We start from the raw sequence: 27,083 nt of genomic DNA, 5'->3' as shown, positions 1-27,083 counted from the left end.
AGCAGGTGCCAGGATTCCCAACCCTAGGGATCTTAGCGGCGGGGTAGGGGGTGGTTCCCACCTGCCAGCCCCCAACCCCACACTGACCTGCCCAGCAGCCTGAGCTTCCTTGGGCCATACTTGTCCATGACGATGCCCAGAGGCAGGGTGATGGCGCTGAGCAGGAAGGAACCCACGGTGAAGGCCAAGTTTAGCATCTCATCCTGGGCCTTGCAGCTGAGCCAGCCATTCATCCGGCTCACCTCCTCGTGCTCTGGCTCCGCTGTGCCCCCAACTGTGCCGTTGGTGACATTCTCTGTGTGTAGAGGGAGGGAAACCTGATCACACAGTCGTGGCCGGGATTCCTGAAGATCAGAGGGGCAGGTGCCCATTCAGAGTCACCCTACTGGGAATGCCAGGGGCTGGCTCTGGGCTCCTTGAGGACTCAGGCTACTCCCCAGCAGGCTGGGACGTCCACCTGGCCCAAGGCCCCTGCAGCAACAGATAATGCAGAGGTTCTTCCCTTTTGCGGGGGTCACAGATGCTTAGGAGAATCCAGTAAAGAAAGCTCCACGCCTGCTCCTAAGGAAATGCACACAAAGTCTTACCCACAGTTTCAGAGGCTTCACGTGTCTCTTAAAGCACTCATGAGCCCCAGGTTAAAAGTCCCATTTCAGAGTAACCTACACCTAGAAAAGCAGGTCTCGGGACCCAGCATGGTCTGTGGCCCCAGGCTGGCTAGAAGCTTCTCGGCAGCTCTGCCCACAGACTGCAGCCAGGGTACAGGAGGCCCCACACCACCCGGAAAGGACAAGCAGCAGTTGGTCTCACTGCGCTGCCCCGGTTCTCCTCGGTCAGCCAAGGGGAAGAGTGAGGGGCTCCCCTGACCACCGGGGACGGCAGGTCTCTCCAGCACACAGTCCCTGAGCCACCTCTTCATCGTGTTCTCACAGCGTCAAACACCACATACATAGTGTCATGGAACCCTTGGGCAAGGTTTGTGGGTTGTTTTTTTTAAACAAGTTTTTGTTTTTGTTTCTTATTTGGAGGGGGAGGTAATTCATTTATTTATGTATTTATTTATTTTAATGGAGGTACCAGGTATCGAATCCCAGGCCTCATGCACACTAAGCACTGCACTCTATCACAGAGCTGCACCCTACCCCCTTTAAAAAAAAAAGAAAACAGGCAGTCCCAAGTAATTTGCTTTCACTTGTTGAAGTGCACCTTTCTTCTTTTTCTCACTGGTGTCACTGTCACTGTCCCCTGTGGCCACGCCTGTGTGGTAATCCCAGCCCTTAATGGCCCCCTCCAAAGTCCATCCGGCACCAGGGCAATGAACAGGGAAGAAAAAGTGCTGCGGCAGCGGAGGGTGAGAGGCTGGAGGACAGACAGACCACCACGCAGCTGAGGACCTCTATCCTCTCTGGGACTGCTAGTTAAGAGATGCTGACTAATCCTGCAGAGAGAGGAGCAGCCTCTGATTAGACGCGAGGTCATACTGGGAGACTCAAGGAAATGCCTCTCTTCAGATAACTGCAGGCCTCCCAACTGCAGCCCTCTGGCACCAGGGCTGTAAAGCTGAGGTCTGCAAGGCTTGCTCAGGCCTCTTTCAAGGGTGACCCAAGGTCACAGAAAAAGATGCACTTTGGGTGAATCACACTATATGCCAACCTCTGACCAGCAGGCCCTCCCAGGGGCAAACTGAAGATGGAGTGCTGGGACCTGGCCTCTGGGTTCCAATTTTGGTTCCTCTACTTCCTATTTGTATAACTTTGGAGAAATGACTTCATCTTGCTCTACCTCAGTTTCTTTATCTGTAAAATGGGCACAATCTAACAAGGGTATCTACCTCCCAAGAGTTTTGGGGAAGGTAAATGAGAAAATCCAGGTAACATTCTAGAGCTCACACAGGCACAGCAAGTGCTTGATAAACAATAGTTAAAAGTTATTACAATGGTAATACTATAACTACTGTAACTACTACTACTACCGTCATTGGAGGCTCAGAATGGGGGCAATGGTGCAACTGGCTGGCAGTGAGCAGGGCGGGGTAACTAGGGGCAGAGTTCCACAGCTGACATTTCATCCATAGTATGAATCTGTGTCTAGTCTCCCACTGGGCTGGGGGCCCTGAAGGACAGGGACTGTGTTCTCATCACCTGTGTCCCCAGCACCTCCCCTAGGTCTTGTTACGCAGCAGTTGTTTACTGAATGAATGAAAACAGTGACGTCGGTCATATTAGCCAAAAGGATCAAGAGAGAAGAAACTGAACAGGACACACAGAACCCACGTGAAGACAGAGAGGCTTTAAGGAGGTTATAGCCATCATGTTACCCCACTGAAGCCACAGAAACAAAACCTGACAAGTCAGGCTGCCATCCCTCCATCCCCGCCACTTTCTCTCAGCTTTCTAAAAGCTGCCCCACCACGCTGGCAGCCAAAACACATGACAAACAAGGTCATCTGAACCCACAGGATCCAGCTCAGAACCATCACACACACTGCCTTGGCCGGTGGACCTGAACTGCTCATCTATGGTGGGGCAGCTTCACAGGTCGGCACTGGTGTCAGGTGTCAGCTCTGCCAGCAGCAACAGGAAGTGGACATGAAGCAGGAGGACAGGGTCCCTGCAAAGAATAGCCACCTCCAGGTTGGTATGCAGATGTGAGCAGACCAGCACAGCTGGGACAGAGCGGACGGGTGGAGAGGGCACCCCAGGGTCCAGGATCGCTGGCTTATGAGACCCAACTGTGGCCATGCAGGGTCTGGAGCCAGAGGACACAAAATTGCTCAGGGCTTGGAGTGCTGCTGGGTCTGCTGCTACAAGCAGGGAGCCATGGCTGGACGGGGAGCAGATGTAGAGAGGCAGCACTGTCTCTGAGTAGAGGCTCTGCTCCCAGTTTCCCCAGAGAGGAACCACAGCTGGGCCCCTAAGCCCATGACTCTACTCCCGGAAAGGGAGAAGATAAAATCCCAAAGCAACATACCCAAGGCAGCCTCCCTAATTTGCATTAAGTGGGGATGGGGACAGAAACATCTTGAATTGTTTAGACATCTGATCATCCCACAACTAGACAGGGGGACTCATGAGAAAAGAAGTCAGAGGGGAGGGAAGGGTATCTGTCCCTCCCATCTTTCATCCTAGAGCCACTATGACAGGGGCAGGGATCTGACACTTTGGGCCACCAGCCTCCTCTTAAATCCCTGCCAATGGGGCCACCTGGCCCTCTGCCCTCTGAGCTCCAGGCAGTGATGTCCAGCAACAGATGAGCTGGGGGTGGGGGGCCTGAGTGGCCTCTAGTCAGCCCAGGGAGCAACAGGAGAGTGCCCTTGCCCTAGAAGGAATTAAACCTTCTGTGAGCCCAGAAGCTTTGTTGGCAGTAAACAGCCCACACGAATCACAGATCTAGCTGATGCCTAAACACGGTCACACCCAGGCTGCTCCTGTCCCTCTGCTCCCACCTGGGCCACTGTGGGCCAGGAGAGGCACAAATTGATAAGCATCCAGGAAATGCCAAGCCCCCGGGTGCCCCTCTGCTCCCAGCCTGGAGCTCGGCCTTCACCCCAGCCCAGCCTTCTCGGTGCCTCACCTGCACCTGTTTATTACAGAAGCAGCCAGAGTGGCCCAGCCCAGCCCAGCCGGGGAAGGTGAACCCAGAGGACAGGCAAGGAATTGGGATGTCCACTGTGTGCAGAGATCAGGCATAAGGCTGCTTAGGAGGACACCAGGACAGTGAGAACAATGCCTGCCCTATTCAGCCCCACTTACAGAACTTGTGCACAAAATCCTTACAGAGAAAGCAGGGGAGAAAAGAGTGTGCTGGGACTCCACTGAGGCTCCCCTGTCCTCCCTGGGTCACAGAGGGGCTCCCCCAACCCCAGGGAAACAAACCACAACAGCTGACCAGATGATGCTTGAGGGAGCAAGGGGCTGGAGGCCCCTCCAAATGCCCAAGTCGCACCCCCTACACCCAGAGTGCAGGTCCCTGGAACTCTGCTGATGGTCTCTGCCCCAGGATCTCCTGTCTCACTCAAATCCTTAGTCTATCCGGCAACAGGAAGCAGCATCTCAGTCTGGCAGGGGGTATGTAAGTGAGAGGTCACCCTCGGACACAGCAAACAAGAAGCAAGACACAGTCAGAGGGCCGCACTGAGCGGGCCAGGGCCTGGCCTCCTAGTCATGGTCTCAGTGTGCCAGTGGGTGCTGGCCGCTGTGTTCAGTGCTATTGGCTCCTGTGTCACTGAGCGCCATCTCACTTCCACCCCGTACTCTGCATCAGGATACAGGGAGTGTCAGGCAGGTAAGGTCTTGCCCAAGGTCCCATAGATAGTTACATGGGGAAGCTGGACTTGAATCAAGGCTGTCAGACCTCAAAGCTCCTGCTTTTAACCTTCAGGTTGTTATGATGCTGTGCCACATAGGTTAGAGGCATTTTAGACAGAAAATGCCCATAGGATAGACACAAGGCTGTCAGCATCAGGGGCAATGTCAGGTGGCCTTTAATGTCACCTAGTGAGAATGGGACTGACCCCAAGATGCCCCTGAAAGTCAGCCAAGCTAGACGGGACCTTAATGGGACACCAAGAAGCCAAGTGGGGCCAGCGGATGTGGAGGAGGAAAATTAGGTCATGAGACGGAGGAAGGGTTGATGGGGAGGGCTGAAGGCCATAAGCTCCTCTATGACACATCCCAAGGCTGAGGGCCCAGACTGTAGACCTCCTTCCCCGACTACAGACTTACCAAAGAAGAAATTCAAACGAAACTGGGGGGGGGGGGGGAACAGTCCTATTCAAAGAAACAAAAGTGAAAGGATGAGTTTTCAAAGGCTGTCACCAGTGGCCTTTGTGTGTGGGAGGAGATCACAAAAAGGGGAGGGCCTTGAAGTGTCAGGGACCGTCCCCTGCCCACACCTGCAGCCTCAGCCCAGCCTGGTGGGGACCAGGCCTGGTCTTGTTCTGTTGGGGTCCGGGGGCCACTTTCTGCTTTTTTTCAGTAAGGGGTACAGCTCCTCCACCACCTCAAGTGGAGTAACTGTGGGGATCAAGACTACAGACTGAGGTTGGCCTTGGTGTCCACGGCTGGGCTGCACTGTGACTTCCTCGGACAGAGACCACATCTCCCACCTTCACAGTCCCCACCCCACCCAGTGCCTGGAATGTGGCAAGCCCTCAACAATTCATTAAGAGGCTAATAGGTGAATTTGGCCATCTCCTCTACCGCCATTGCTTCTTCCAGCCTTAAGGATAAAATCCATTCTCCCCAGGGCCTCTTGCAGGCTCTAGCCCCTTCCCACCACTCCAGTCATCTCCTGCCCGCCTGTCCTTTCTCTCTTCTCCTCCAACACGCAGTCTGCCCCCTCCTCTCCTGGTTCACCCCTTCTGGCCCTCCATGCTTCTGCCTAAACATCAGAGAGCCCCCACCCAAGCTGAACCAGATCCCCACTGTGGCTCCCGCCTCAGGCACCCTGCTCTCCATTGTGGTCTGACCACCGCTTAGAATTATATAGGTCTGTGTGTGATGACTCTTTGATGCTGGCAGATTGCAGACTCCCTGAGGGCCCAGACTGCTCTGCCTGCAGCACAGTACCTCAGAAAATGTTTACTGCATGTGTAGGTCAGATGAAAGAGGAGATTAAACATCCACAGGTAGCACCAGCCCCCTGAGCTGACCCTGTCACAGTGGGCCACCAGTGGACAGAGAAAACGAAGAAAGAGGTCGGGCCTGTGTGGTGACAGCAGCCATCCAGGGGCCAAAGGACACAATACTGGGAAAGCCTGGGCTGGGGGCCCTGTCCACACCAAGGGGACTGGAGAGGAAAGCCGAATGCCCAGCCCCAGGTCCCCGGCCCCAGCCTCTGTCATCAATCCTGACTACCCGATGAACCAGGCTCTTTCCTTCCCCCACCTCAGCAAGCTGGAACCCAACACTGTGTCTATGGCCGGATTCTGGCTGGAGTCCCGAGAAAGAGTTCTGAGAACCTTTCAACAGGTTCAGGCATATTTTCTTTCGAGAACAAACCAAAGCATCAGTCTTAAAAACAACAAAAAGCTGACACATTTGCATCTCAAGCAACTGTAGACTGGTCAGCTTTTCACAAGCCTAATTCAATAAACATAATAAATGGCCTAACTGTTTCTCTGCAATTCAGCTGTCCACCAAGTATGAAAATATCAGGCTTAAGCAGAAATCTTGACCCTAAATCCTCCAGGCACTCCCAGCCAGGCAAGGCATGGGGATCCTGGCCCTAACAGGCAACAGGTTACTCAGACTCCAAGAAACACAGAGCAGGGAGGCCAGAGAGATAAGCTGTGTGGAATCAGCAAGCCTGTCCGCCGAGGATGCTGGGTCAGCGGGTTTGCCAGATAGTCAGAAAAACCAAAATCAGAGGCCGGAACAAAGGCACGGGATAAGAAGTTGATGTTCAACCCACAATCCTGACCCTTCACCTTCACTTTGGTTTACAGGAGGGACCCAGTAAGGCTTGCAAGGGCTTAAACACCAACTCAGCGCTGCGTCGGCACAATCACTGGGACTCCTCCCACTTCCATGAAGGAAGAAGCCTAGGTTGGGGCAGGAATGAAGTTAACAGCCCCAGTGCTGCCAAGACCATAAAATAAATTAAATCAGTGGACAATGTGGTAGGGGAAAAAACCCTAGACTCTGATCTTCTGACACCACAGTGGGTCCAAAAAAAAAAATTGACCACAGTAGTCCTCCAGTCTGGATGAGATGCTAAAAGCTTCATCCGGGGATGATGATGCTTCTTTTTGTTTTTAATCCCTCTGTGCAGCCTGAAAGAAGGCCTCCAACAGAGGCAAGCAGGAAGGGTCATGATCTACAAAGGAGAAGAGAGGGAGGGAGAGGATGCACCAAACACTCCAACCTGTTCCTTCTAGAGGGTCATTAATCACCTAACATCTCTTGGGCAAAGCAAAAAGCTTGTTCAAGGAACAAGGTCTGAGTGACTCTCCAATCTCCCAAGATTTCTTGCTGATGTGGGGAAAGATCTGCCAAGAACCCTCAGGCTATTAGGAAATATTTCTGAGTGGCTAAAGGCTAAAGGTTATAAATGATATACTCTCTGCCCTCTCCCAGGCGCCTCAGCATCCCCTCCCTTTCTCCTGTCCTTAATCTCTCCCAGGAAAGCTTCCCTAGAGACTGGAAAGCTCAGGAATCTCCTGGCAAGATCAGATTAGGGAACAGGGAGTATTCTACACTGGGTTACAGGAAGCATGAGCTGATCTAAAGCTTCCTCTTCACCTAAAGTTAGAACTCGAGAATAAAAAGGCATGTCGGTGGTGTAATTCATGGGCTCAGACTTGGGCTATTTCCATTCAAGGGGACTCAGGCAGGGGCTGGTGGACAAAGGTACTGGAGAGAGGCATTACTGAATTCAACCATTGGGTAGCCACTGTTGGGGACAGCGAGAGGGCAGAGGGAAACATTTCCTATCAAGGCTGCCTAGGAAGAGGGGTAGAAGGTTTAGAGGGTGGGAGCCACTTGGGTCCCACTGTTAGGCCGAACCCACTGACCTTCAGCAATCAGGATGCTCAAACAAGGTCAGCAGGTGTGAAGGCAGGGATGGGGGTTAGATTTCTTGTAGACAAGTATCCTCAGCCTTCATTCAGCAATACCAGTGTGTGGCAAAGAAAGAGAACAGACCTAGTGTCATTTCCATAAATATGCCTCTCGCCCGTCTTCCCCTCCCCACCAAGGGGGTAGAAGGCCACAGAGATGTTCTCACAGCTTGTGGGAGGAAATGTCCTTTGGAAAAATCACAAAGCAGCAAAAATAGACAAGAAATTGTATCCGACAAGCCCTTAAGAGACTCCATACCCGCCTGACTGAAAAACATCTAGATTCTAGATGAACCTTGGGGTGGAGGCCAAGCCACTTCCTCTCTCTTGCTGCACTACAGCCACTGAGTCAGGAGTTCCTCTTTCTTACAGTCAGGGAGTAACATGTTTACTGCAAGGCAAGTGATGTGCCAGGCACTGGGAGGAGAGGAGTGCAGTCATGTTCCCAGGTGGTGGAAAGAACACCCTGCACTTGGAGGTTCTGGATCTGTCACAGTCCCCAGCTGTGTGGTCTTAGGCAAGGCAGATCTGTCTGAGCCTCGGTTTCTTACCCACAAAACAGAAACAATAATATGTATCCAGCAAAGCTGGATGAAGAGGATCAAATGAGCCTTTTGCTAACTGGGAATTGCTGCGCAGTGAGGTGGTCTCGCTGGCTAGGTCTACACCGCCATCCGGCTCTCTCACAAAGCCCCCACTCCAGGAACCACCCCGAGCCCAAGAGCCCGTCTCACCTGGCTCAGTACATAGATAGGAGTAAAAGCCCTCCGACTTGAGCATGATGAGCAGCGAGCCCCAGCCCAGGAGGACTGCCGAGAAGAGGAGGTTTTCCAACACGGCGGTGCAGGCCATCCACCAGCGGCGCCGATGGGCAGTGGCCAGGGTGGGCGCCATGGCGCGGCGCGGCGCGGCGCGGCGGCCCTGCTCCGGCTCCGGCTCTGACTCTGCAGCCACCTGCGCACAGACCTCGGCGTCAGCGCACGGCCCTGCCCAGCTGGGGCGGCCAGCCCGAGCCGCTGCCGCAGCGCGCGGAGCTTGTCACCTCTCCGCGGCCCTGGAGACAAGTGCGCGCAGCGAAGGAAGCCCCAGCCCACCCCGGGCCCAGGGCCACCCTCTCCGCCGCTAGCTAGTCCGCCTGCCCTCAGCTTCAAAGAACTGCCCCGTCCAGGCAGGAAGACTTCTCCCTCTGCTCACTCGGAGAGAAACTGAGGCATGGAAACAAGAAGGGACTAACGCCTGCTCGGGGACGTGGAATTAGTCCTGGCTCTCAGCAGGACCAACTAGCTTGGGGGCTGTCAGGGGAGGCAGCTTGAGGTCCGGATACCTGGGCTGGAGCATACCTGAAGGTTGCCACTCCCTGGGGCCCTCTCCAGCGCCCGCCCGCCCGCACTGACGACCCTTCCCCAGACTGGGTTCCCTCAACCACAAGATCAGCTCACGGAGCTCCGGAACGGCCCGCCCACGGCCCGCTCATTGGCCTGATGGTACAGGAACTGCCGCGCCATTGGCCGCTCTCTAGGTCGCTAGGCGCTGCGGCCACGCGAACCCCGCATGGGAGAGGCGAAGCCGGTTCAAACCGGCGGCGCGAGCCACCCGCGCGACCCCCCCATCCCGGGTCGTTTCCTCGGCAATTAGCTCGTTTCCATGGAATTGGACCCCTTCCCCCTCCAATCCTCTAGCTCCCTTCTCCATTCGTCTTTTCTTCCTTGGCAGGTCCTCATTCATTCAGTCTTTCTCCTCATATATTCACACATCTTTCTACGCCCTCACTCGTGCGCCTTTTACCAGCTACCCCCACCCCCAGCCCACTTGCCCGGGGCCCAGGTGCCCAGGATCCAACTCACCCGGCTCCTACTGAGTGTGTATCGGGCCCGGCCGGCGCCTTTTCTGCCCCCCCTTTTATTCCAGTCCTTTTATTCCGACCCCCAAGATGAAACACTGCGGTACGCTGATTGGCTGAGTGGGGGCTAGAAACAGGCATTGACCAATCAGCAACCACCCGCCCGCCCCGCGGCGGGCAGAAGCCGGTTCCGGCCGGACTAGGAGACAAACAAGAGAGCTGGGGGGGTCAGGGACAGCGGCGCGCTGAGGGGTAGTCTGCTGCCTTAAACTGGAGTCACAGCCAGCCGGGCTGGGAACTGCAAGGGGCACAGCCTCATCCCCTTTTCCAGAGCCTCACCCCGAAGCCATTCCCCTGAATTGGGTCCCCGGCTCGGCGTTCCGGCGACTCCGGGGCTTCCCCAGCTGCACGCCGGTCCCTCTCGCGCATCAAGATCCGCTCCCGCACTCCGTTCTCCTCCGGCCCGCCACATAGTCCCCAGCTCCCCTTACTGCCCTGGGCACCACGCCCGACGCTCTGGCTCCGCGTGGGTCGTTCGGTTACCGCCGCTTCCATTGCCTCCTTCCCATGCAACGCTGCCATCCGTCTGCCTCGGGTTTTGTGTCCCGATTCCTCGCTTTCCTGCTCCCAGTGACCCTTATCCAGGCGCTGTCTGCACAGCCCGGATCCCCGGACCTCTGTCCAGGCGTGGTGTTCCTCTTCCCAGCTCTCCTGATTCACCGATCCCACTCCTGGGTGCATTCTGCCCGGTCCCTGGAAGGTGACCCTCGGGGATCCTCAGGTGGGAGTTTGGGGCTTGTCTGCCCCCTAGGACGTTTCCTCAGGTGCCCCATCCGTTCCTGCTGACCCATCCCCCCGTTCCTGCTCTCCTAAGTCCCCTTAGGGACCCCCACTTAGACCAGTCATCTTGGTGCTCCCTGCACTCCCTTACGCCCCGTCTCCTAACGTCTCCTTAAGGCAAGGGCACTGTGACACGGCGGGCAGCGCTAAGCTGCAAGCACAAGTTAGAACTCCGAAAGAGCGCGTCGGGTCGGGAGGGCTCTGGGCTCCTGATCTGATCAGTGAGGTGGACCTGCTCTGAGGAAGTGCCAGGGCAGGGGGATGGAGCCTGGGCTCTGGAGGTTCAGCTGCCCAACCGGGTCTCTTCCCTGGAAGGCACTAGCCCTACCTCAGAAGGCCTTAGGTCTCCCCAGATTGAGTTTGGTTTTTCTGGCACGCGGTGGGAGCTGGCTTATCGTCCAAGGGAGCCCCAGCAGCCTCTAGCTCCATGTCCCTGAGTCCGAGTGCGCCCCCTGCCGCCGTGAACCCGCCGCTGGCAACCTTGCTCAGACCACGTCCGGCGTTGTGGGCTGGAGGATCCTGGCTGATTACGTATCCTGTTACCCACTCTGAAGAATCTCACCCGCTCACTAGGTTGCAGCTGTCTCTTAACAAACTTCAGTTCTTCTCTCCCTCCCTCCTAGAGCCCTCCTGAGAGCTGTCCCCAGGCAGTTGTTCCAAACACCTTTCTAAACCGAAAATTTCTCCCTCCCCTCCAAAACTGTTCCTCCTATTCTTTTTCAGATAATAGCACCATTACGTACTGACGTTAGACACTGTGAACCAACATTTCAACAAATACTTGTTAGGCACCTGCTCTTATTTGCCCTCTCTTTCACCCCACCTCTACCCCACCAATACAATCTGGATCTCCTAAGTGTTTATCTAATTTGCACATGCTGCGTCCCTAGGACTGCACCTGCTGTTCATCCAGCCTCCGATCTCAGCCTCCAATCTCAGCCACTCAAATCCATCTCTCCACCGCACCCCTATCCCCTGAGTTCTGGGAAATGCAAATCTAACATTGGTAAATCTGACCTTTGCTAAAATCCTTCAGAAACTCTTTACCATTTGTCCTGCCCGATAAAGTTCAAGTTCTCCAACCTGACCCACACAGTCTCCCGACTCTGGTCTACTCCTAGATGCTCCAATCACATGGACTCGCTTGTAGTTCCTGCAGATGCTGTTCTCTCACCTCTGACCCTCAGACATAGTCCCTTCTTGAACAGCACCTTTTCCAGGAAGCCTCCCCCAACCACTCCCCGCAATATTCTACATTATCTTTGTCCACTGATTGCTTTATTTTATAATTATCTGCTAATCTGTTTGTCTCGTCCTCTTCCCATTGACTGAGAACGCCTATTGAGACAAACTATGTCTCATTCAGGTTTGAATCACCAGCCCTTAATATAGAAGTAAGCACAAAGCAGATGTACAATATGAGTTTGTTGAAAGAAAACCTGAACAAATGAAACGAGGGAAAGGTATTAGCTTCTAGTGACAAAGCTGGAGAATGATGTAATATCAATAATAATGACCCTTAGTAAGAGCCAAAAATTTACTAGGTGCTTTACATACTTTGTGTCATTTAATTCCCACGGTAGCCCTGGGAGATAGGCACATCCCCATTTTTCAGATGAAAATACAGGCTTTAAGTAACATTTCCAAAGTCACAAAATAAGTATGTCAGAACTGAGATTTGAAATGCCGGAGGGTTGGGTTTTTTGGTCAGTCTTTTTGTCAGGAGTGTTAAAGCCCCCACACCAGCACTGCTGGCAAATCATAAAGAAATAAACTGTTACATATAAAATAAGCTAAAAAGAGATATAGTTCAACCCAGGAAATATAGCCAATATTTTACAATAACTACAAATGAAGCATAATCTTTAAAGATTGTCAGTCACCATATTGTACATCTGTAACCTATAGTAGAAGAAAATGTAGAAGATTATTTCACTGATTTTGAGGTAGAGAAGATCTTTTCATCTTTCTGTGAAACATGACATTAAACCCAGAAGTCAAAAAGAAAAAGACTTGTCTAAATGTAAAATTTTAATTTCTATAGAGAAAAAGAAGAAAGAAACTATAAACAGCATTGAAAGACCAATCACAAACTGGGCAAAGAATTAATATCCTTGATACATACAAAGGCATCTATAAATCAGTGAGAAAAAGAGGAACAACTCAATAGGAAATTAGGGGAAGAATATAACCAGCTCATCTATAGGAAGAATACAAATAACTGTTAAAGACATGGAAAGAAGGTCAGTCCTAGAATAATCATAGAAATTCACATTTTAATGATACCATTTTTGATGGCTCGAAAATACAAATGAAAGACTTTTATCTGTACAAAGAGTTTAACTTTTTAAGAAGTTTTAACATGTTATTACTTTAGTTATTTACTTTCATTGTGCTAAAACAATGAGATACCTTTTTTAATCTATCAGATTTGGTGTGGGGAAATAGATACCAACATCACTTATGAGAACACAAAGACATACAATTTCTTTGGAGGGCAGTTTATGATGTTCTTACCCCATAACGCAGTAATTTCACTTCTAGGAATCTCTTCTACAGAAAAACTAGCACAAGTGCAAAAAAAATTATATGTATATGTATATGGACCAAGTTGTACACTGCATCATCATTTATTATATTAAAACAATTAGAAACAACTCAAATCCCTGTAGGTTGGGGATAGTTAAAATAACTTGTGTTATTTCCACCTGATGGGATCCCATGTAGCCATTTTCTATAAAAAAAAAAAAAAAGAGGTAGTTTTATATTTACTGACATCAAAAGATAGCCAGGATATATTGTTAAGTAAAAAAGCAAATTCCGGAACAGTACGTCCTTTTGTTTTCACACGCACAGAAAAACATCTGAAAGGAAGCATCTAGACTGTTCATGAGATTCTCTGCACACTGGGACAGAGGGGTTTGCTCTTTATTTCCTGACTGGGTAATACAAGTGTGTGAGGAAAGAATTCAGAACAAGACCAACAGGCATTCCGTGAAAATTAAGTCTAGCCCCTTCCTCACCCCTCAGAATCTTCTGGGGAGAAGGGAAATCTCATTGTTACTTTAGACATGTCTGAAATGTTAGTACTTTTTATTTTTAGCAAAGAACACAGCTTTTAAAATTTCCTTAAAAATTCAATCTAGTGAGAAAAGTAAAAAGACTGTTCACTGTAGAAAATTTGCAAATTATGCAAAAATGTAGGAAGAAAATAAATACCAGCCACAATCTCATCTCCCAGAGAAAAATGCCATTTGATCCCTTTCCCTCGAATCTTTTTTATGCATACACATCATTTTAAAAGAAAGTCCGTAAAAGTCACAAAATCTACACAAAACGGAAGCATTCTAAACGTGTATTCTGAAGCAAAAAGGAATGAAATTTGTAAAAAGAAAAGTTGCATTTTACACTTAACAGTATAGCGAACCTAAACATTCTCCCATATTAAAAACACTCTTACACAACATGATTTATTGTGGTTGTTTAGGAACCTTTCATAAGGAATATTTCTTTAACCAATCTTTTATTGTCAAACATTTAGGTTGTTTCCCATTTCAGAAAAATGTGTTACAAGTGAAGGAAAGAATAGCCTTTGGGGGCAAACAGAGTCCAGGACAACAGAGAAAAAGTCCCTGCTGCCATCTCTTCCCCCTTCCTGACCCCATCCTGGGGGGCCTCTGCTTAGGCCTTCCATACCTCTCCCAGAGCACTGCCAGGGCCCAGAGCCAACTGGCCTTCAACTCTGATGAGTCCCTGTGGAAAGACAGAGGCGCTGGTATGCCTTTCCTGGCCCTAGAATCTTTTTCCAGCGCAGAATACAATCTGATCCTAGGCAGTTTGGATGCCTGCCCCTATCCATTGTCTTACCACTCATGAAATTCAAGGTCCTCTGGGGTCTGGTGGCCCAGAGATGGGTACAACATTCTCATACTGGGGCTCCTCCTGCCCTTCCTCGCCAGTCAGCTTCTGGGGATCCTGTTCCAGGGGACCATCCCCAGGGGCCAGCTCCTGGCCCCTCCCTGAGCTCTTGGTGCCATCCCCCAACCCCCTGGCCACTTCCTCTGGCCTGGTCCCTGCAGACTCTAAGGTCCCAGGCAGCTCCTCTTTCGGGGCTGAGCTGGGGCTCAGACTGGCAGAGCCAGGGGCCAGCCCGGGGCTGCCCTTGTTCCGACTCAGGGCCCTGCGTGGAGGCTTAGGGATGGCACTCTTGACCCTGGGCTCTGCCTGGCCTTTCTGGAAGCTACCAAAACGGCGGAGGACAGACTGGACGGGGCCCTCAGATCCCTGTGGTGTCCCTGCCAGCATGTAGATCGTGGTCACAGAGCCTGAGCCCTCCTGGACACTGCCCTCGATGGCTTCCACACGCTCAGCCACTGTCCGGCCAGCAAGCAGGAGCCGGCGGCGGCCAATGGCTGAATCCCTGGGGCTGGCAGCACCAGGAGGGGCGCCGTCTGTTTCCGTTTGCTCTGGGCTCATGGGCTCCTCAGCCTCCTGACTTTCAGGACCTGGCTGGGTCCCCCGGGAGAGCCTCTTGGGCTTTCGGAGCGGGCTGGAGAGCTCCCCTGAGCTTCGGCGACTCTGTGGTGCAAACTTGGTACCTTCAGCAAAGGAGACCGAGGGCCGTTTGGCCCGTGCTAGGCTGGATGTGCGCGGGATGGCGAATGGTGTGGAGGCGTCCTCAGGAGGAGGGAAGGGGCCTCCGGCCAGGCTGGCCTCGGGTGACTCTGCTTGGGCTACAGGGACCATCCCTGGCAGAGGAGACAGAAGAGCTTGGCCAAAGCTGGGCTGGCCACCCTCTTCCATTATGCTTACCCAGCTTAGCATCTTCTGGGAGGCCCCAGAAATGGGGCAAGGGAGAGGGTGAAGATGCAGAGAGGCAGGGGAAGGGCCTATTCAGGCAGATGCTCGTGCTTCTGCCCTCTCTTCTCACCACCCCTTCCTACTTTGCACTAATGCCACACTCTAACCACACTGAAGCTCTTTCAAGGCCACACAGCCGTGTCCCTCTCACCTCTGAGCCTTTATGTTCACTGTTCCCTCCTTGAAACATCATTCCCACCTCTCCCTAACTTTCACTGGGCTAATAGCTACTGATTCTGCTCAACTCAGTATCACTAACACTGAGCCATCTTCCCTGACCCCAGTCACCCACAACATGGCTGGATTACGAGCCCCTACTTGTGTTTCCCCCATGGAAGCATCTATCACTCTGTCCTACAATGTCTGATTACTGCCCACCAGACTATAAGCTTGGTGAGGACAGAAACCTGTCTTGTTCTTTACCGTGTCCCCCAGCCAGGAACAGAGACTAGCACAGAATGGGCGCTTGTTACACATTTGTTGAAGGAATAAAGAAGAGGCTGCTCTGGGGCTGAGTGGGCTGGATGGGGGCTACCTTCATGGGGTGGCACGCAGTAGGCAGGACCCTCATCCTCTTCTCCAGACTCGGGATCAGAAGAGAAAGAGTCATCCGAGGCCCAGCCGGCAGAGGGCGGCTCGATGAAGCTGTGGTTGAAGGGGATCTCCGGGTCGTGGTGCGAGACTGCGGGGGGCTCGGGGTCAGGCGCAGAGCCCGATAGGAAGCCTTATCCCCTCGCAGCCCCTGAAGCTCAGCTCCCACTTACCTGTCACCCAGGGAAGCTTGTGGCTGCTGAGGGAACTGCAGGGCAGCGCAGAGCCCAGGCTGGAGGTCAGTGCCCCCCAGACCTGCAGCTTCATCCTGGACAGAGCAGTTCCATCTCCTGCTGGCCTGAGGGAATAGGAGAGTGGTCAGCACAGGAGACTCCTGGCTGGGGCAGGGTAGGGGCAGGAGAAGAGGGCCAGGACCTTCCTGGTCCTGGGTTACTCAGAGTGACTGTGTCTACTTCAACAGCTCCCTATGGCTACAAAGTAAAATCCAAACTACAGACCCTGAGATTCGGGACTGTCACAGAGGGTGGCGTAGTTCTGGAGTCACAAGGTAGCAGCTCTGGCTCAGACTTGTGCTCTCTGGGCTTCAGTTTCCTCATCCATAAAATGGGGACAACAACTCCTATTTATCACAGCTTTTTTCAGAACAGCACACCAGATACTTGGCGGGCTGCCCCCAAATGCAGCAATGTGCTATTATCACCCTAGCTGAGCCCCAGCTCTCCTCTCCTTCTGAAAGTGGCACCACCTCCAGGAAACCTGCCCTTGTCCCCACCCCCAAGCTGGAAGTGACTGCTTCACTCATTACCATTCTTCAGACAAACTGTGCACATGTCCTGGCCCTCCTGTGAGGGGCTTCTCCCCTCCCCCAGGCTCTATACCCCAGGGGAGGAGCTACTGGGTCTGCTCTTCTGAGACTCCTGCCCAGCATAGAGGGAAACATGCTCAAGGGTTAGTTCATGAACTAATAAGGAAGCACTGGACAAAGAGTCTGGAAAATGGGGCACAGGCTTCATGCATGCCAGTGACTAGCTGGGTCACCTTGGGCCCATGTCCTCCTGTGAATTGAGAACGCTAATCCCCCTGCCCCACATGCCCTGCTCCAAAGCTCCATGCTGCTGTGAGTCTCCAAGGAGCCAAGAAGTGTGAAGAGATCTTGTAAAGGAACAAAGCTCCTTGCAAGGAACATTCCCCTACAGTGGGCTGCAAGCCCAAATCCCTCCTCCCCTCTCCTTTTCTGGGAAAGCCACATTCTCTGCTAAACCACTGCTCAGACTTTTATGGTGCTCTCCCTTGGGGGGCGGTTTGAGGCCTGGTCTCTTCCCCTCCCTGCTTAGAGCTCTCCTGACGCTTCTGCGTTCTGCCAGCTTGGCGCCCAGGGTCCCTGCTCCTGTGTGACTCAGAAACTTCCCCCTGAAGGGTGCTGAGGAAGGCAGGTGCCTGACTTGGTGTCTCCAGGCCATAGCCACTGCCAACTACCTCATTACCTCTGAACTCAGTGTGTGACAAGGCCAGCCCTTCCCCACCCCTGAAAGGAAACCAGATGCCACCAATGGCCTGAGCTGTGGGGTCGGGAAGGGACAGACCAGTGTTTACCTGTCCTTGGGGTCCAACCGGGCAGCCCAGCAGCAGCAGGCACAGCAGGCGATGGCCAGGAGGAGCAGCAGCAGAGGCACGAGGATGCCCGCGATGAGGGCGGCATCCTGGCTGTGAGATCCTAAGGAGAATAGAGGATGGGCCAATACTCAGGGCCTCCCTGTCTCCCACAATTCTGTCTCATCTCTAGCTCTGAACTGCCTACTTCCCAGAATCTTCCACCCGTGGGTCTCTCCCCATCTTCTGAGAGATGTAGACTCTGCCAGCCTGGAGGCCCCCTCCTCCAAGCAGCCTCCCTGCTGGTCAGTCCCCTCCTGATGGTCCATGGCCTGTTCTACAAACTCTTGCCGCCCAGTTTTCAGGCTTGATGCACATCCCAGTGTCCAGCCCTCCCTGCTCGTTTCCATTGGGTGCTAGCCTGGTTTCTCAGGGGACAGGGGCTCTGTGACATCTTCAGGAGGCCCCGAAGCATTCATACCAATTTCAGGTAAAGGAAATGTCTCTGACATGAGCCCAGCCTTCCTGGCAAGTTGTGAGGCCCTGGAGCCCATATAAAGGGCTGATCTTTCCCTGGTTACTGCACCCTGTATTCTCCCTTCCACCTTACCCAGCTGGCAGGCCCCAGAGACCGGGTGGCAGGTTCCCTCGGGGCATTCGCAGGGAACAGAGCAGTTGTTTCCATGGAAGCCAGATGGGCACGAAGTGTTGCAGCTTTGGGGTGACAAAGAGAGACAGGCTGAAGGCTGGGCTAGAAGGCATGGAGGCGGGCAGGGGATGGGGAAGGTAGATTTCTGGGCACTGCTCCCCACTCCCTGCCACAGAGACTTCCCAGGATGAAGCCCACATAGACGCCTCTGATCTCTGAGCCACATTCTAAGCACCCCTGGCAGTGTTTGGAAGAATCCCTCTGCCCCTGCGCCCATCTTCCAGAAAGACCACCTACAAGCTGCTTCCCGGCTCTCAGCTCCTCCAAGGTGTAAGCCTCAGACAGGGTCCAACTCCCATGATCCTCATCCCTTCCCACCCAGCCCTAGTATGAAATAAGCAATACGCTAATGGAATCCAGAGAAACTTCCTTAGGGTTTGGATGTCTGAGCCAGGCCGAGGGCTGTGCCTAACTCTCTGGGCCTTTGTTCTCTCCTCTATAAAATGAGGTCTCTGTATAAAATGAGGATATTCTGTTCTACAGGGGGAAAACTTGACACTGGAGACATTAACATTGATTATGTTTTACTATCTAAAAACCTTAGAGAAACATTAGCGTCTGGAGCCTTACCCCTACATAACTTCTATTTTGGAAGCCCCATCTAGCTAGGAAGCCAGGCTTTTTAAATTAAGCATTACTCTGACCCTCCTTTGAAAGATGCAGACCCCACAACAGGAGGAATAACTTCTTCGTTATGAGGATGCTGGGTGGATGTTTGGGAGGTGGAGAAGCCCAGGAAGGGAAGTTTAGGAAGCAGGTTGCATAGAGGCCTGACCTAGGCCCCTGCCTCCTTCCAGGGCCCCTGTCCCTACCTGGGTCCCCAGTAGCCAGCATTGCAGACACACTCCCCAGTCACAGCATCACAGGCCCCCTGGGCACAGGGCAGGCAGGTAGAGCCACAGCCTTCCCCAAAGGTGCCAATCGGGCAGGGGTCTTCACACCTGAGGTGAGGCAAGAGTCAGAATAGGGGGGCAGGGCAGGCCTGGCCTCCAGAGGGGGGTCCTACCCACCTTCCCCCACACTTCTAGATTCAGAGACCCAACTGTCTACTCCTCAGCAGTGAAGCTCAGGTGCAAACCCAACAGATAACAGACTATAGATCACTGGACAGAGAAGACAGCGGGAAACTTGAGAGATGAGGGAGCTGGAGGAGACCCCTGCCCAGGACCTCATCAGCACCATCTCTCTCCCCTCAGTCTTCACTGGAGGTAGAACCCACAGGGCTGTGTGAATGTTTGCATTGGAGGGGCAGCTATCCCAGAGGGAGCAGCTAGGGTGAGGCTCCAGAAGGAAGATGTACCCCACCCAGAGCAAGCCAGCCTTCTTACCTGGGCCCCAGCCAGCCAGGGTCACAGCGCTGACACTGCCCAGTGTCTGGCTGACAGGCCTCCCCAAGCCGGCAGTGGGGGCACTGCTGCCTGCAGTTATCGCCAAAGGTGCCAGGAGGGCAGGGCTGGTGGCACTGGGTCCCATTCCAGCCTGGCTCGCAGGACTCACAGCTGCCTGTGTCTGCAGAGCATGGCTCATTCTGCTTGCAGTGGCCACAGCTGGGAAGAGAAGACCGTCATGGGAACCCAGGGAGGCGGACAGGTGAGGCGCCCGCCCAGGCCTCCAGGGGCACTGGAGAGCATCCCTGTCCCTCAGCTTGGTCACTCAGGCAGATGTGAGCCTCAGTTTCCCCATGCTGTACAACAAAGAGGTTGGACAGGCTATCTCTGCAGGGTCTAATGGGATTCCAGCCCTCTCCTAATCCCTCATTCGTAGCCCCATCCTTCCGTGGGTCCCAGGGTCACCAGGAGCTCCCAGCCCAGCCAGGGCAGCCAAGTTACCACTCCAACCTCTGCCTCCCTTCTGTCCAGTGTTCCCTTCCTCCTCCTCCTCCTTTTCTCTCTTCCACCCATGCCATCTCAGAGGTCTGGCAAGAACTGACCTCGGTAGTTTATCTTCTATCCCATTTTATGCATTATGAAAATGATAAAAATGGGTTTTCACCGCTATAATTTTAAGTTTTTCTTAAATTTTTTCCAATTTTATTGAGTTATAATTGACATATAGCTCTGTATAAGTTTAAAGCATACAGCATAACGACCACACATATATATTGTGAAATGATTACCACCAAAAGGTCACTTAACATCCATCATCTCATATGAATACAAAAGAGTGGGGAAAAAAAAGGTTTTCTCCTTGTGAAGAGAGATCTTAGGATCTAGTCTTTTAGCAACTTTTCCAATAAGGTTTATCTTATCTTAACTTCTCATTGATCTTTAACAGTTACTTGAAGTTTCTCCCTCTAGAGATACTCCTTTAACTACCTGGGATCATATGCCTGGATCAGACTCATTTGGAAGGGGAGGAAGGGAGTTCGTAAGATCAATTTGGCGGCTCTGACCAGCTTTTAAAAAATGGGGGAAGAGTATAGCTCAGTGATAGAGTGCATGCTTAGCATGCATGAAGTTCTGGACTCAATCCTCAATACCTCCATTAAAAATTAATAAATAGATTAATAAACCTAATGACCTCCACCCCAGCAAAAAAAAAAAAAAAGAGAGAGAGAGAGAGAGAAAACATTTTGGTATATGTATGTGTTGTCTGGATAAACTTTTACTTCAGTTAAATATATATATAATGCGATGTAAAACGTTTCTTACTGTTGAAGTGCAATTGGTCGAAGTTTGAAAGCCACTAAGTCTCAGAAGGACCCTGAAATCATTTTGCCACGTGATTCATTTTTTAAAATCTGTTTCTAAGCATGGCTTGCTAGTAGTAGTATCTTTTGTTTAACAGTAATCGTATGAAAGTGGTGAGCGAGGCTGGATCCTTCGCACGCCCTCCCCCCTCCCTTCTCAGCCGCATCCCCCCATCGCCGTGCTGCCCGGCTCACCTGTCGCGGCACTGCGGCCCGTAGCGGCCCGGGGTGCAGGGCAGCTCGCAGCGCGCGCCGCGGAAGCCGGGCGGGCAGGCGCACTGGCCGGAGGCGGCGCTGCAGCGGCCGCGCACGCACTGGCACGGCTGCCGGCACTCGGGGCCCCACCAGCCCGGCCGGCAGGCGCAGCGGCCCGACTCCTGCGCGCACGGTGAGCCGTGGCACGAGCAGCGGAAGCTGCAGCGGCGGCCCCACCAGCCCGGCTCGCACAGGCAGGAGCCGGTGGCCGGATCGCAGCGCGCCCCCGCTGGGTTGCACTGGCACGGGCGGCGGCACGTGGACGACCACCAGCCGGGCTCGCAGCTGCACGCGCCGGTCTCGGGGTTGCAACGTCCGTGGGGGGCGCAGGCGCACGCGAACTCGCAGCGGGCGCCCCAGCGTTCGGGTTGGCAGTGGCACACGCCTGTGGCCGGCTCGCACTGGCCATGCGGGTGGCAGGAGCAGCTCTCGCGGCAGTCGGGGCCCCAGTACTGGCCCGGGCAGCCTGGGGATGGCGACGGGGAGTGGGGGACATAAAGGTGTGAGCGGGCTCAGGTACAGGAACAGATTCCCAAGCCACGACCCCCTTCCACGAGGACGAGGGGGCACCAGGCCCGCCCTCCAAGAACTAAGGTCAGCCTGTTCTGGGGCACAGCATACTTCCTGCCCCAGACTCCGGGGCAGTAGCCCAGCCTTCCACTTCCACATTTCAGAACACACTTAAAGATCATGAGTGGAAAAGGGCCTTACTCAGAGTCACCCAGAAGTGGATGGGCCTTCATTCATGCCCTTCCTCCCTCTCACTGGGTTCCACTTCTATGTCTATCCCGGCCTGGATGCTGCCCATCAGGGTCTCAGAGGAAGCCACATTCCCCGCAGTGTCTCTCAGCCCTGACTCTCCGTCTCTCTGCCAACCAACCCCTTTCCCATGTCCCTCTTTCTGCCAGAGGGGGCAGACAGTCCAGCCACCCTCCACACAGACATAAGGTGTACGTGGGGGAGACTGAGAATGCAACCATTCTGCAGTTAATGGGGATCCCCAGCATCTTTACCACAGAATTAAATGGGAAGATGAATGGACCAGAACTAAAACTGTAGGAGGGCTTTGTGGATACAGGTAAAAACCAGATGACTCAGGGCATCTCCCAGGAGTGCATCACTTCCTGTCTCTAGAACTCGATTTCCTCAGTGAAGCTTGGAGGGACTCTGGCCCTGCTGTTCTAAGATGACATTCCTACCTGCTTCATCACCCTGCTCCCCAAGTCCTGCCCAGCAACTTGACCCCTCAGGAGAGACTCAGGACTCACGGGAGTTGCACTGGGCCCCGAAGAATCCAGGTTTGCATCGACAGAGGCCTGGTTTCACACATACCTCGTCTTCCCGACAGGCGTCCAGCCCCTCGCAAATAGCTGAAAAACACCCCACCCAGGTTGGAAGGACTGGGGTATGACCAGGGGACACTCTGCCCCTCTCACTGGCTCCTGGTGCCCTGCCCCCCTCGAGAGCTGTTTCCTCGGGGCTGGGGGTGTGTGTGTCACAGGATAGACCCTAGTTCTAGGGCTCAGAAGGGCAAACAGACCCGAGGAGGTAGGAAGGAAGGGTCACTAGGTTATGTTCACTTTACTTCTCGGATTGGGGGGGGTTCCGTCCTGGCTACTCACGGATGGTGCATTCGCGATCTTTCTGCCTCCACCCTGGGCAGCACTGGAGCTCAACAGAGGGGCTGTGGGGCAGAGAGGGGTCAGCCGGGGGGCAGCCTGGCTCCGCAGCCTGGCTGAGATGTGGGAGGCTGCCTCAGCCCCATGAGGCAGGTCTGGCCAAGAGTCACAGGTCCAGTGTCCCCAACCCCTTCCCTTTCTGTCCCAGGCCTTCCAACCATCTGTCCTCCAGGCTGTCCCCAAGCCCTCTTGCTTTAGCCCCATGACCTCTGTCCTCACTCCTCTTTCCTCCCAATGCCCCAACACCAGTTCAGCCACCTCCCCATCAGAACCCCCCACAAGACCTACCTGCCAGCCATGCAGACGTGCTGCCCTCTGGGGTCCAGCTCAGACTCCTGGGTCCCCCGAGTCCAGAGCAGCAGTAGAGGGAACAGCAGCCTGATCCCCATGGCGGCCAGTATAGCAGGAAGGCTTGGGTTAGTCTGGCCCCCACAGCTCCCAACCCCCTCCCTGCTTCCTCCCAAGGCTTTTCCTGAGGAAACCAGGCCGGAGGGGCGGGCTGCCATGAGGCACCTCCCTGAGAGGGTGGGCAGGCGCTGAGACGACCAGACACTAGAGAACTAAAAGGGAAAGGCAGGCCAAGGGCGAGACCTGAGTGAGGGCTTAAGGGGCAAGTTTCAGTCTGGAGGAGGCAGTATGAGGAGGCTGTAAGTTCCGGGTCCTGGGGAATGGGGTGGGGGCAGTGAGGGGAGGAGCTACAGATTTCTATTATGTCACACTCCCCAAAGGAACTGGGAGAAGCCTCTCCACTCAGTGACAACCATGAGGATCCTCCTGGCAGAGCTGGGCAGGGGCAGAACACTGACAGACAGGCATGGAGCAGTTTCTGGGTACCATGGGCAGTTGCTTTATTCCATTAGCTCAGGCCACCCCCACAATCCCGTGGGAGATAGGTAGTCAGTTCTCCATTTTGTGGATGGGGAAACTGAGACTCAGAGAGGAAACACTCTTCTCTGGCCCTGGAGGATTGGCACAGAGATACAGGAAGGAAGGTAGGTTGAGCTCCCCATCACGCCCCAGCTCAGACCAGGATTAGAAAAGAGCCTGGAGAGGCTGGGAAGGAGGTAACCCTGTCCTCATTTGAGGTCACACATCCACCCACAGATAGATCCCAAAGTCAGTCCTCTGCAGCAGCTGAGACCCCAGACCAGAGTAGGGCAGGGCCTATCAGGAGTTGGGGTCTGTTAGGCTGCCCACAGGCTCCAAGTGGGGTGGCTGTGGGGCCTCCTCTTCTCCCTGTCGCTTGCTGGGAGCCACGCTGCTGGTCTCTGCTTCAGGGGCCTCTGCTTCACCCCGATACCACAGGCCAAAGCTGGGGGAAAGCCAAGAGGTGCTTTGAGGCTGGATGCCAGGGAGGTCGAGGATAGGGGCTGAAGGCAGGGGGTGCTGTAAAAAGGGAACGCAGGAGGAAGAAAGAGCAGCATGAGGCAGGGAGAGGTGAGGGGGCCACCAGAGGAGCAGGAGGGGACGGGTGTGCTCAGAGCTTGAGCGGGAAAGGGGGGGCCCCTCCTTCACCTCCACCATATTTGTCCTTCCTCTTCCCCTAACATACAAACTCCGAATTCTGGACTCAGGAGGTGGCGGTTGGGGGTGGTCTCCCTTATCACTGGAGAGCAGCAGCCATGAGCCATCCTCATCGTCACTGAGGCAGAGGAGAGAGGAGATGTGAGGGCCATTTATCAAGGCCCCGAGGGAAAATGGAAGTCCACCTATGTTCAGCTTTCCGTGTGGACCCCAGGAACAGGTGGGGGAGGACAGAGTGACTTCAGAGTCCCGAAGGCTAGAGAGGAGAAGCTGGGGAGATGGAGGACATCTTGAAGCTTTTCTTTTCTAGCCTGATACACAGCAGGCCCCTGACAAGGCTACAGCCACAGCCTTACCCCTCTGAGAACAGACACAGCCAAGACGAGAAACAGAAAACTGAAGAACCAAGAAGCAGAGTTAGCAGGTTTCTTCTGCAGATGTACAGCATGGCAGGTGGGAGCAGCGCGACCCAGAGAGAAGTGTGGTGGGCTCAGGGGGTGACCAGGCCAGATTAGCAGATTTCAGAAGTGACTAGGCTAAGTGAAAGGCTTTAGGGGTTGCTGGATTGGGGTGACAACAGACTCGGAAGGTGACCAGGCTGGGTCAGCAGGAGAGAGAGCTGGTTCAGTGGAAATGGAGGCAGGGCCTTACCTGCTCTCTGCTTCCTCTGGGATCCCTAACATCTTGGCCTTGATCTTCTTCCGCTGCTTCCTGACAGCCACCTTCATAGCTTCCAGTAGGAGCTCAGGGACCCGGTGGTCTGTGAGCAGCTCCCTACAGAGGAGGAGGGGCAGAGAAAAAAGTGGTGGAGATGCCAAGAGTAGGTCTCGTCCCAAATATGTGTGCATGTTTTTCCCCCTTTTGGAAACATTCTGCCTCGCTAACCCCCTCAGACCTTAGCTTAGGTGTCACCCCTCCTAGGCATGCTTCCTTGATGGCCGCTGCAACTTCTATGACCCTTTGCATTGGCTCTTCCCCATTTGGAAGAAGCTCCAGGAGGGCAGGGGCCATGTGATCCATGTCCTCCAGTGCCCGGCACAGTGCCCGGCCCACGACACCGTGGATACATCAGTGGACCAAAGAAGGAGGCAGGTGAACCGAGGCCTAGGAACAGGTGTCCCCTGCCCCTCCCAGCCCCTACCCTGTGCCCTCACCGCTGGAAGTAGGCCAACTCCTCCTTCAGCAGGAACACGTTCGCTTTGAGCTCATTCCTCTCCTGAAGGATCTGCTCAACTTCCTCTCGACTAAAGCCGCACTGCCCTACCTTGTAGGGGCGCTCTGGCTGCAGTGGGGTATCCGCCTGCAGAAGGACAGGCTTGCTGGAAGCGGGGAGCGCCTCGCTGGCCCTGCCGTGCCCCGGGGCCATCATAGGGACACTAGAGAAAGTGACTGGCAGGGAGACTTCGGAGGCCAGGGCACTGCAATAAATGGCAGGTGCCAGACCGGTGCTCTGGCCGAGAGTGGGGCTGGAGGCGCACTCTTGTGCCACCTTCCAGCTTCCGGTGGCCCAACTACACAGCACAGCAAAACTTTTAGGGCCCACCGAGTGCTAGACGGGTCCCTGACATCTTAGGGCACTCACAGAGTCCTCAGGGGTCGCCGGGGCTCCTGCGCTGTTGGCTGCCAGCTCGGGCTCCTGCCTCTGATCGCACCTGGGGCCCTCAGCCTGATCCCGCCCCCGTTCTTGAGACCACTCCTTGGCGGCTTCGCCCTGCAGCTCCCGCTGGCTCTCACGGTCCCGCGCGGCGCTCAGCTGGGCCTGCACAGCGGCCAGCTTGTGCCGCAACTCCGCATTCACCAGCAGGAGGCGCTGCAGCTGCTCCTGCAACTGTGGGCGGAGCAAAGGTGGGGCTGGTGGGCGGGGCACCCAGGGGCCGGGAGAACCCCGCTCCCCCCACGACGCCCCGCCCCAGCCCGCCCTCACCGCCTCCGTCTCCTGGCTGCGCTGCAGCAGGTCGCGGTTGTGCGCCCGGAGTTCGTCCCGCTGGCGGTCGGTCACTTCCTTGAGCTGCCGCAGCAAAGCGCGCTCCTCTGAGGAAGGGGTGTTCTTAGCGGCGGCCCGCGGGGGGAGGCCCTGAGCCGCCGCGCCCTGACCCCCAGCCAGCTGGCACTCACCCTGTGGCCCAGAGCGCAACTCTCTGCGGAGGCGCTCGTTCTCCTCCCGTAGCCGCCGCAGCTCCAGTTCGGCCTGCTGCGCCGACACCTGCAGCTGGGGAGGCCGGGCTTTCACTGTTAGGCTCCGTCGCCTCGCGAGTGGCGAGGGGAGAGAGCCGTGACTCACCGAGTCTGGGGCGGGCCCCACGGCCGCCTTTTCCAGGAGCTCCAGGGATTGCACCACCAGCGGCACGAGCCCGGCCGCCGCCTCCGGCCCGAAGCGACGCGCCAGCTCCTTCAACTCAGTGCCGAGAGCTCCCGCTAGATGGTACACGAGCTCCGCCGCCGTCCCCGACCCTGCCGCCACCCGAGGCCCCCATCCGTGCGCTCCAGGCGCCGCCCTCCTGGGCTCCATGTCCCCCGAGGGCGACTAGGGCTGCGACACCCTCCCCCAACCCCTACTAGGGCAGGAAAAAGCGAAACAATTTCGCCCTGGAAGCAGTTTAGGACAGTAGAGGGCGGGGTAGAAGCGACAAGGGAGGAGCGATTACGAGAAAAGGCCTGTGGAAGGGGCGTCTCAGTGCCCTGGGCCTTGTCCTCTTCAAGCCCCAAGGTCACAGGAAGCAGGACAGCCAACTTCCAGCTAGGCGTCCAGGAGCTGAGGCACAAGGGCTGTTAAGTGGTCACTTTCGTCAAGCCCTCCCTACAGTGCCCAAACCAGGCTCCACCCCTGTGTCTGAAGTCATGCGGCCTGACTTGGCTGCCAAACTCTACAGGCAAGAAGTGAGAGGTAGGAGGGCTGTCACTGGCCTCAGCCAGAGGCAGCCAACTGTCCAGCCGTGTGCCTGTTTCCAAGACTGACAGAGAGCGACACAAAGCTTAAAGGGCTA

General features: G+C 54.6%; 3 protein-coding genes across 11 annotated transcripts in view; all 3 read right to left on the bottom strand.

The window, feature by feature from the left end:
* Positions 1-9,436, bottom strand: part of SLC43A2 (solute carrier family 43 member 2) — a 39,527-nt gene extending 30,091 nt beyond the window's left edge. For 3 of the 5 annotated variants that reach the window (XM_064495831.1, XM_064495835.1, XM_064495833.1), the window contains exons 1-3: positions 8,902-8,994; positions 8,296-8,515; positions 88-295 (exon numbers count right to left, since the gene is read on the bottom strand). In XM_064495831.1, coding sequence (XP_064351901.1) covers positions 88-295; positions 8,296-8,455 — 368 coding nt within the window. In that variant the 5' untranslated portion in view covers positions 8,456-8,515; positions 8,902-8,994. Of the gene's footprint in view, positions 1-87; positions 296-8,295; positions 8,516-8,901; positions 8,995-9,405 lie in introns of those variants that run through there. The other 2 variants (XM_064495832.1, XM_064495834.1) reach the window with 2 other exon arrangements.
* A 2,353-nt stretch (positions 9,437-11,789) lies between these two features.
* On the bottom strand, positions 11,790-22,997 carry SCARF1 (scavenger receptor class F member 1). Of its 2 annotated transcripts, none has more exons than XM_031468514.2 (11): positions 22,864-22,997; positions 22,519-22,580; positions 22,165-22,266; positions 20,837-21,362; positions 19,281-19,499; positions 18,765-18,893; positions 17,854-17,957; positions 17,247-17,367; positions 15,866-15,990; positions 15,637-15,783; positions 11,790-14,989 (listed from the first exon to the last, which is right to left on the bottom strand). In XM_031468514.2, the coding sequence occupies exons 1-11, from the start codon at positions 22,962-22,964 to the stop codon at positions 14,121-14,123; spliced, it is 2,505 nt and encodes an 834-aa protein (XP_031324374.2). In that variant the 5' UTR covers positions 22,965-22,997; the 3' UTR covers positions 11,790-14,120. The 2 variants fall into 2 exon arrangements, with proteins under 2 accessions (XP_031324374.2, XP_064351898.1); XM_064495828.1 differs by having other exon boundaries at positions 14,825-14,989; positions 15,637-15,746.
* A 401-nt stretch (positions 22,998-23,398) lies between these two features.
* Positions 23,399-26,880, bottom strand: RILP (Rab interacting lysosomal protein). Of its 4 annotated transcripts, none has more exons than XM_031468523.2 (8): positions 26,381-26,880; positions 26,215-26,308; positions 26,024-26,130; positions 25,682-25,927; positions 25,254-25,399; positions 24,751-24,873; positions 24,091-24,217; positions 23,399-23,961 (listed from the first exon to the last, which is right to left on the bottom strand). In XM_031468523.2, exons 1-8 carry the CDS (start codon positions 26,606-26,608, stop codon positions 23,743-23,745), a joined length of 1,290 nt encoding a protein of 429 aa, XP_031324383.1. In that variant the 5' UTR covers positions 26,609-26,880; the 3' UTR covers positions 23,399-23,742. The 4 variants fall into 4 exon arrangements, with proteins under 4 accessions (XP_031324383.1, XP_064351900.1, XP_064351899.1 ...); XM_064495830.1 differs by having other exon boundaries at positions 23,399-23,887; XM_064495829.1 differs by having other exon boundaries at positions 24,128-24,217.
* Positions 26,881-27,083: the final 203 nt, after the last annotated feature.

Source organism: Camelus dromedarius, chromosome 16 (genome assembly GCF_036321535.1).
Source record: "Camelus dromedarius isolate mCamDro1 chromosome 16, mCamDro1.pat, whole genome shotgun sequence".
Lineage (NCBI taxonomy): Eukaryota > Metazoa > Chordata > Mammalia > Artiodactyla > Camelidae > Camelus > Camelus dromedarius.
This window is presented reverse-complemented; position numbering and strand designations above follow the sequence as displayed.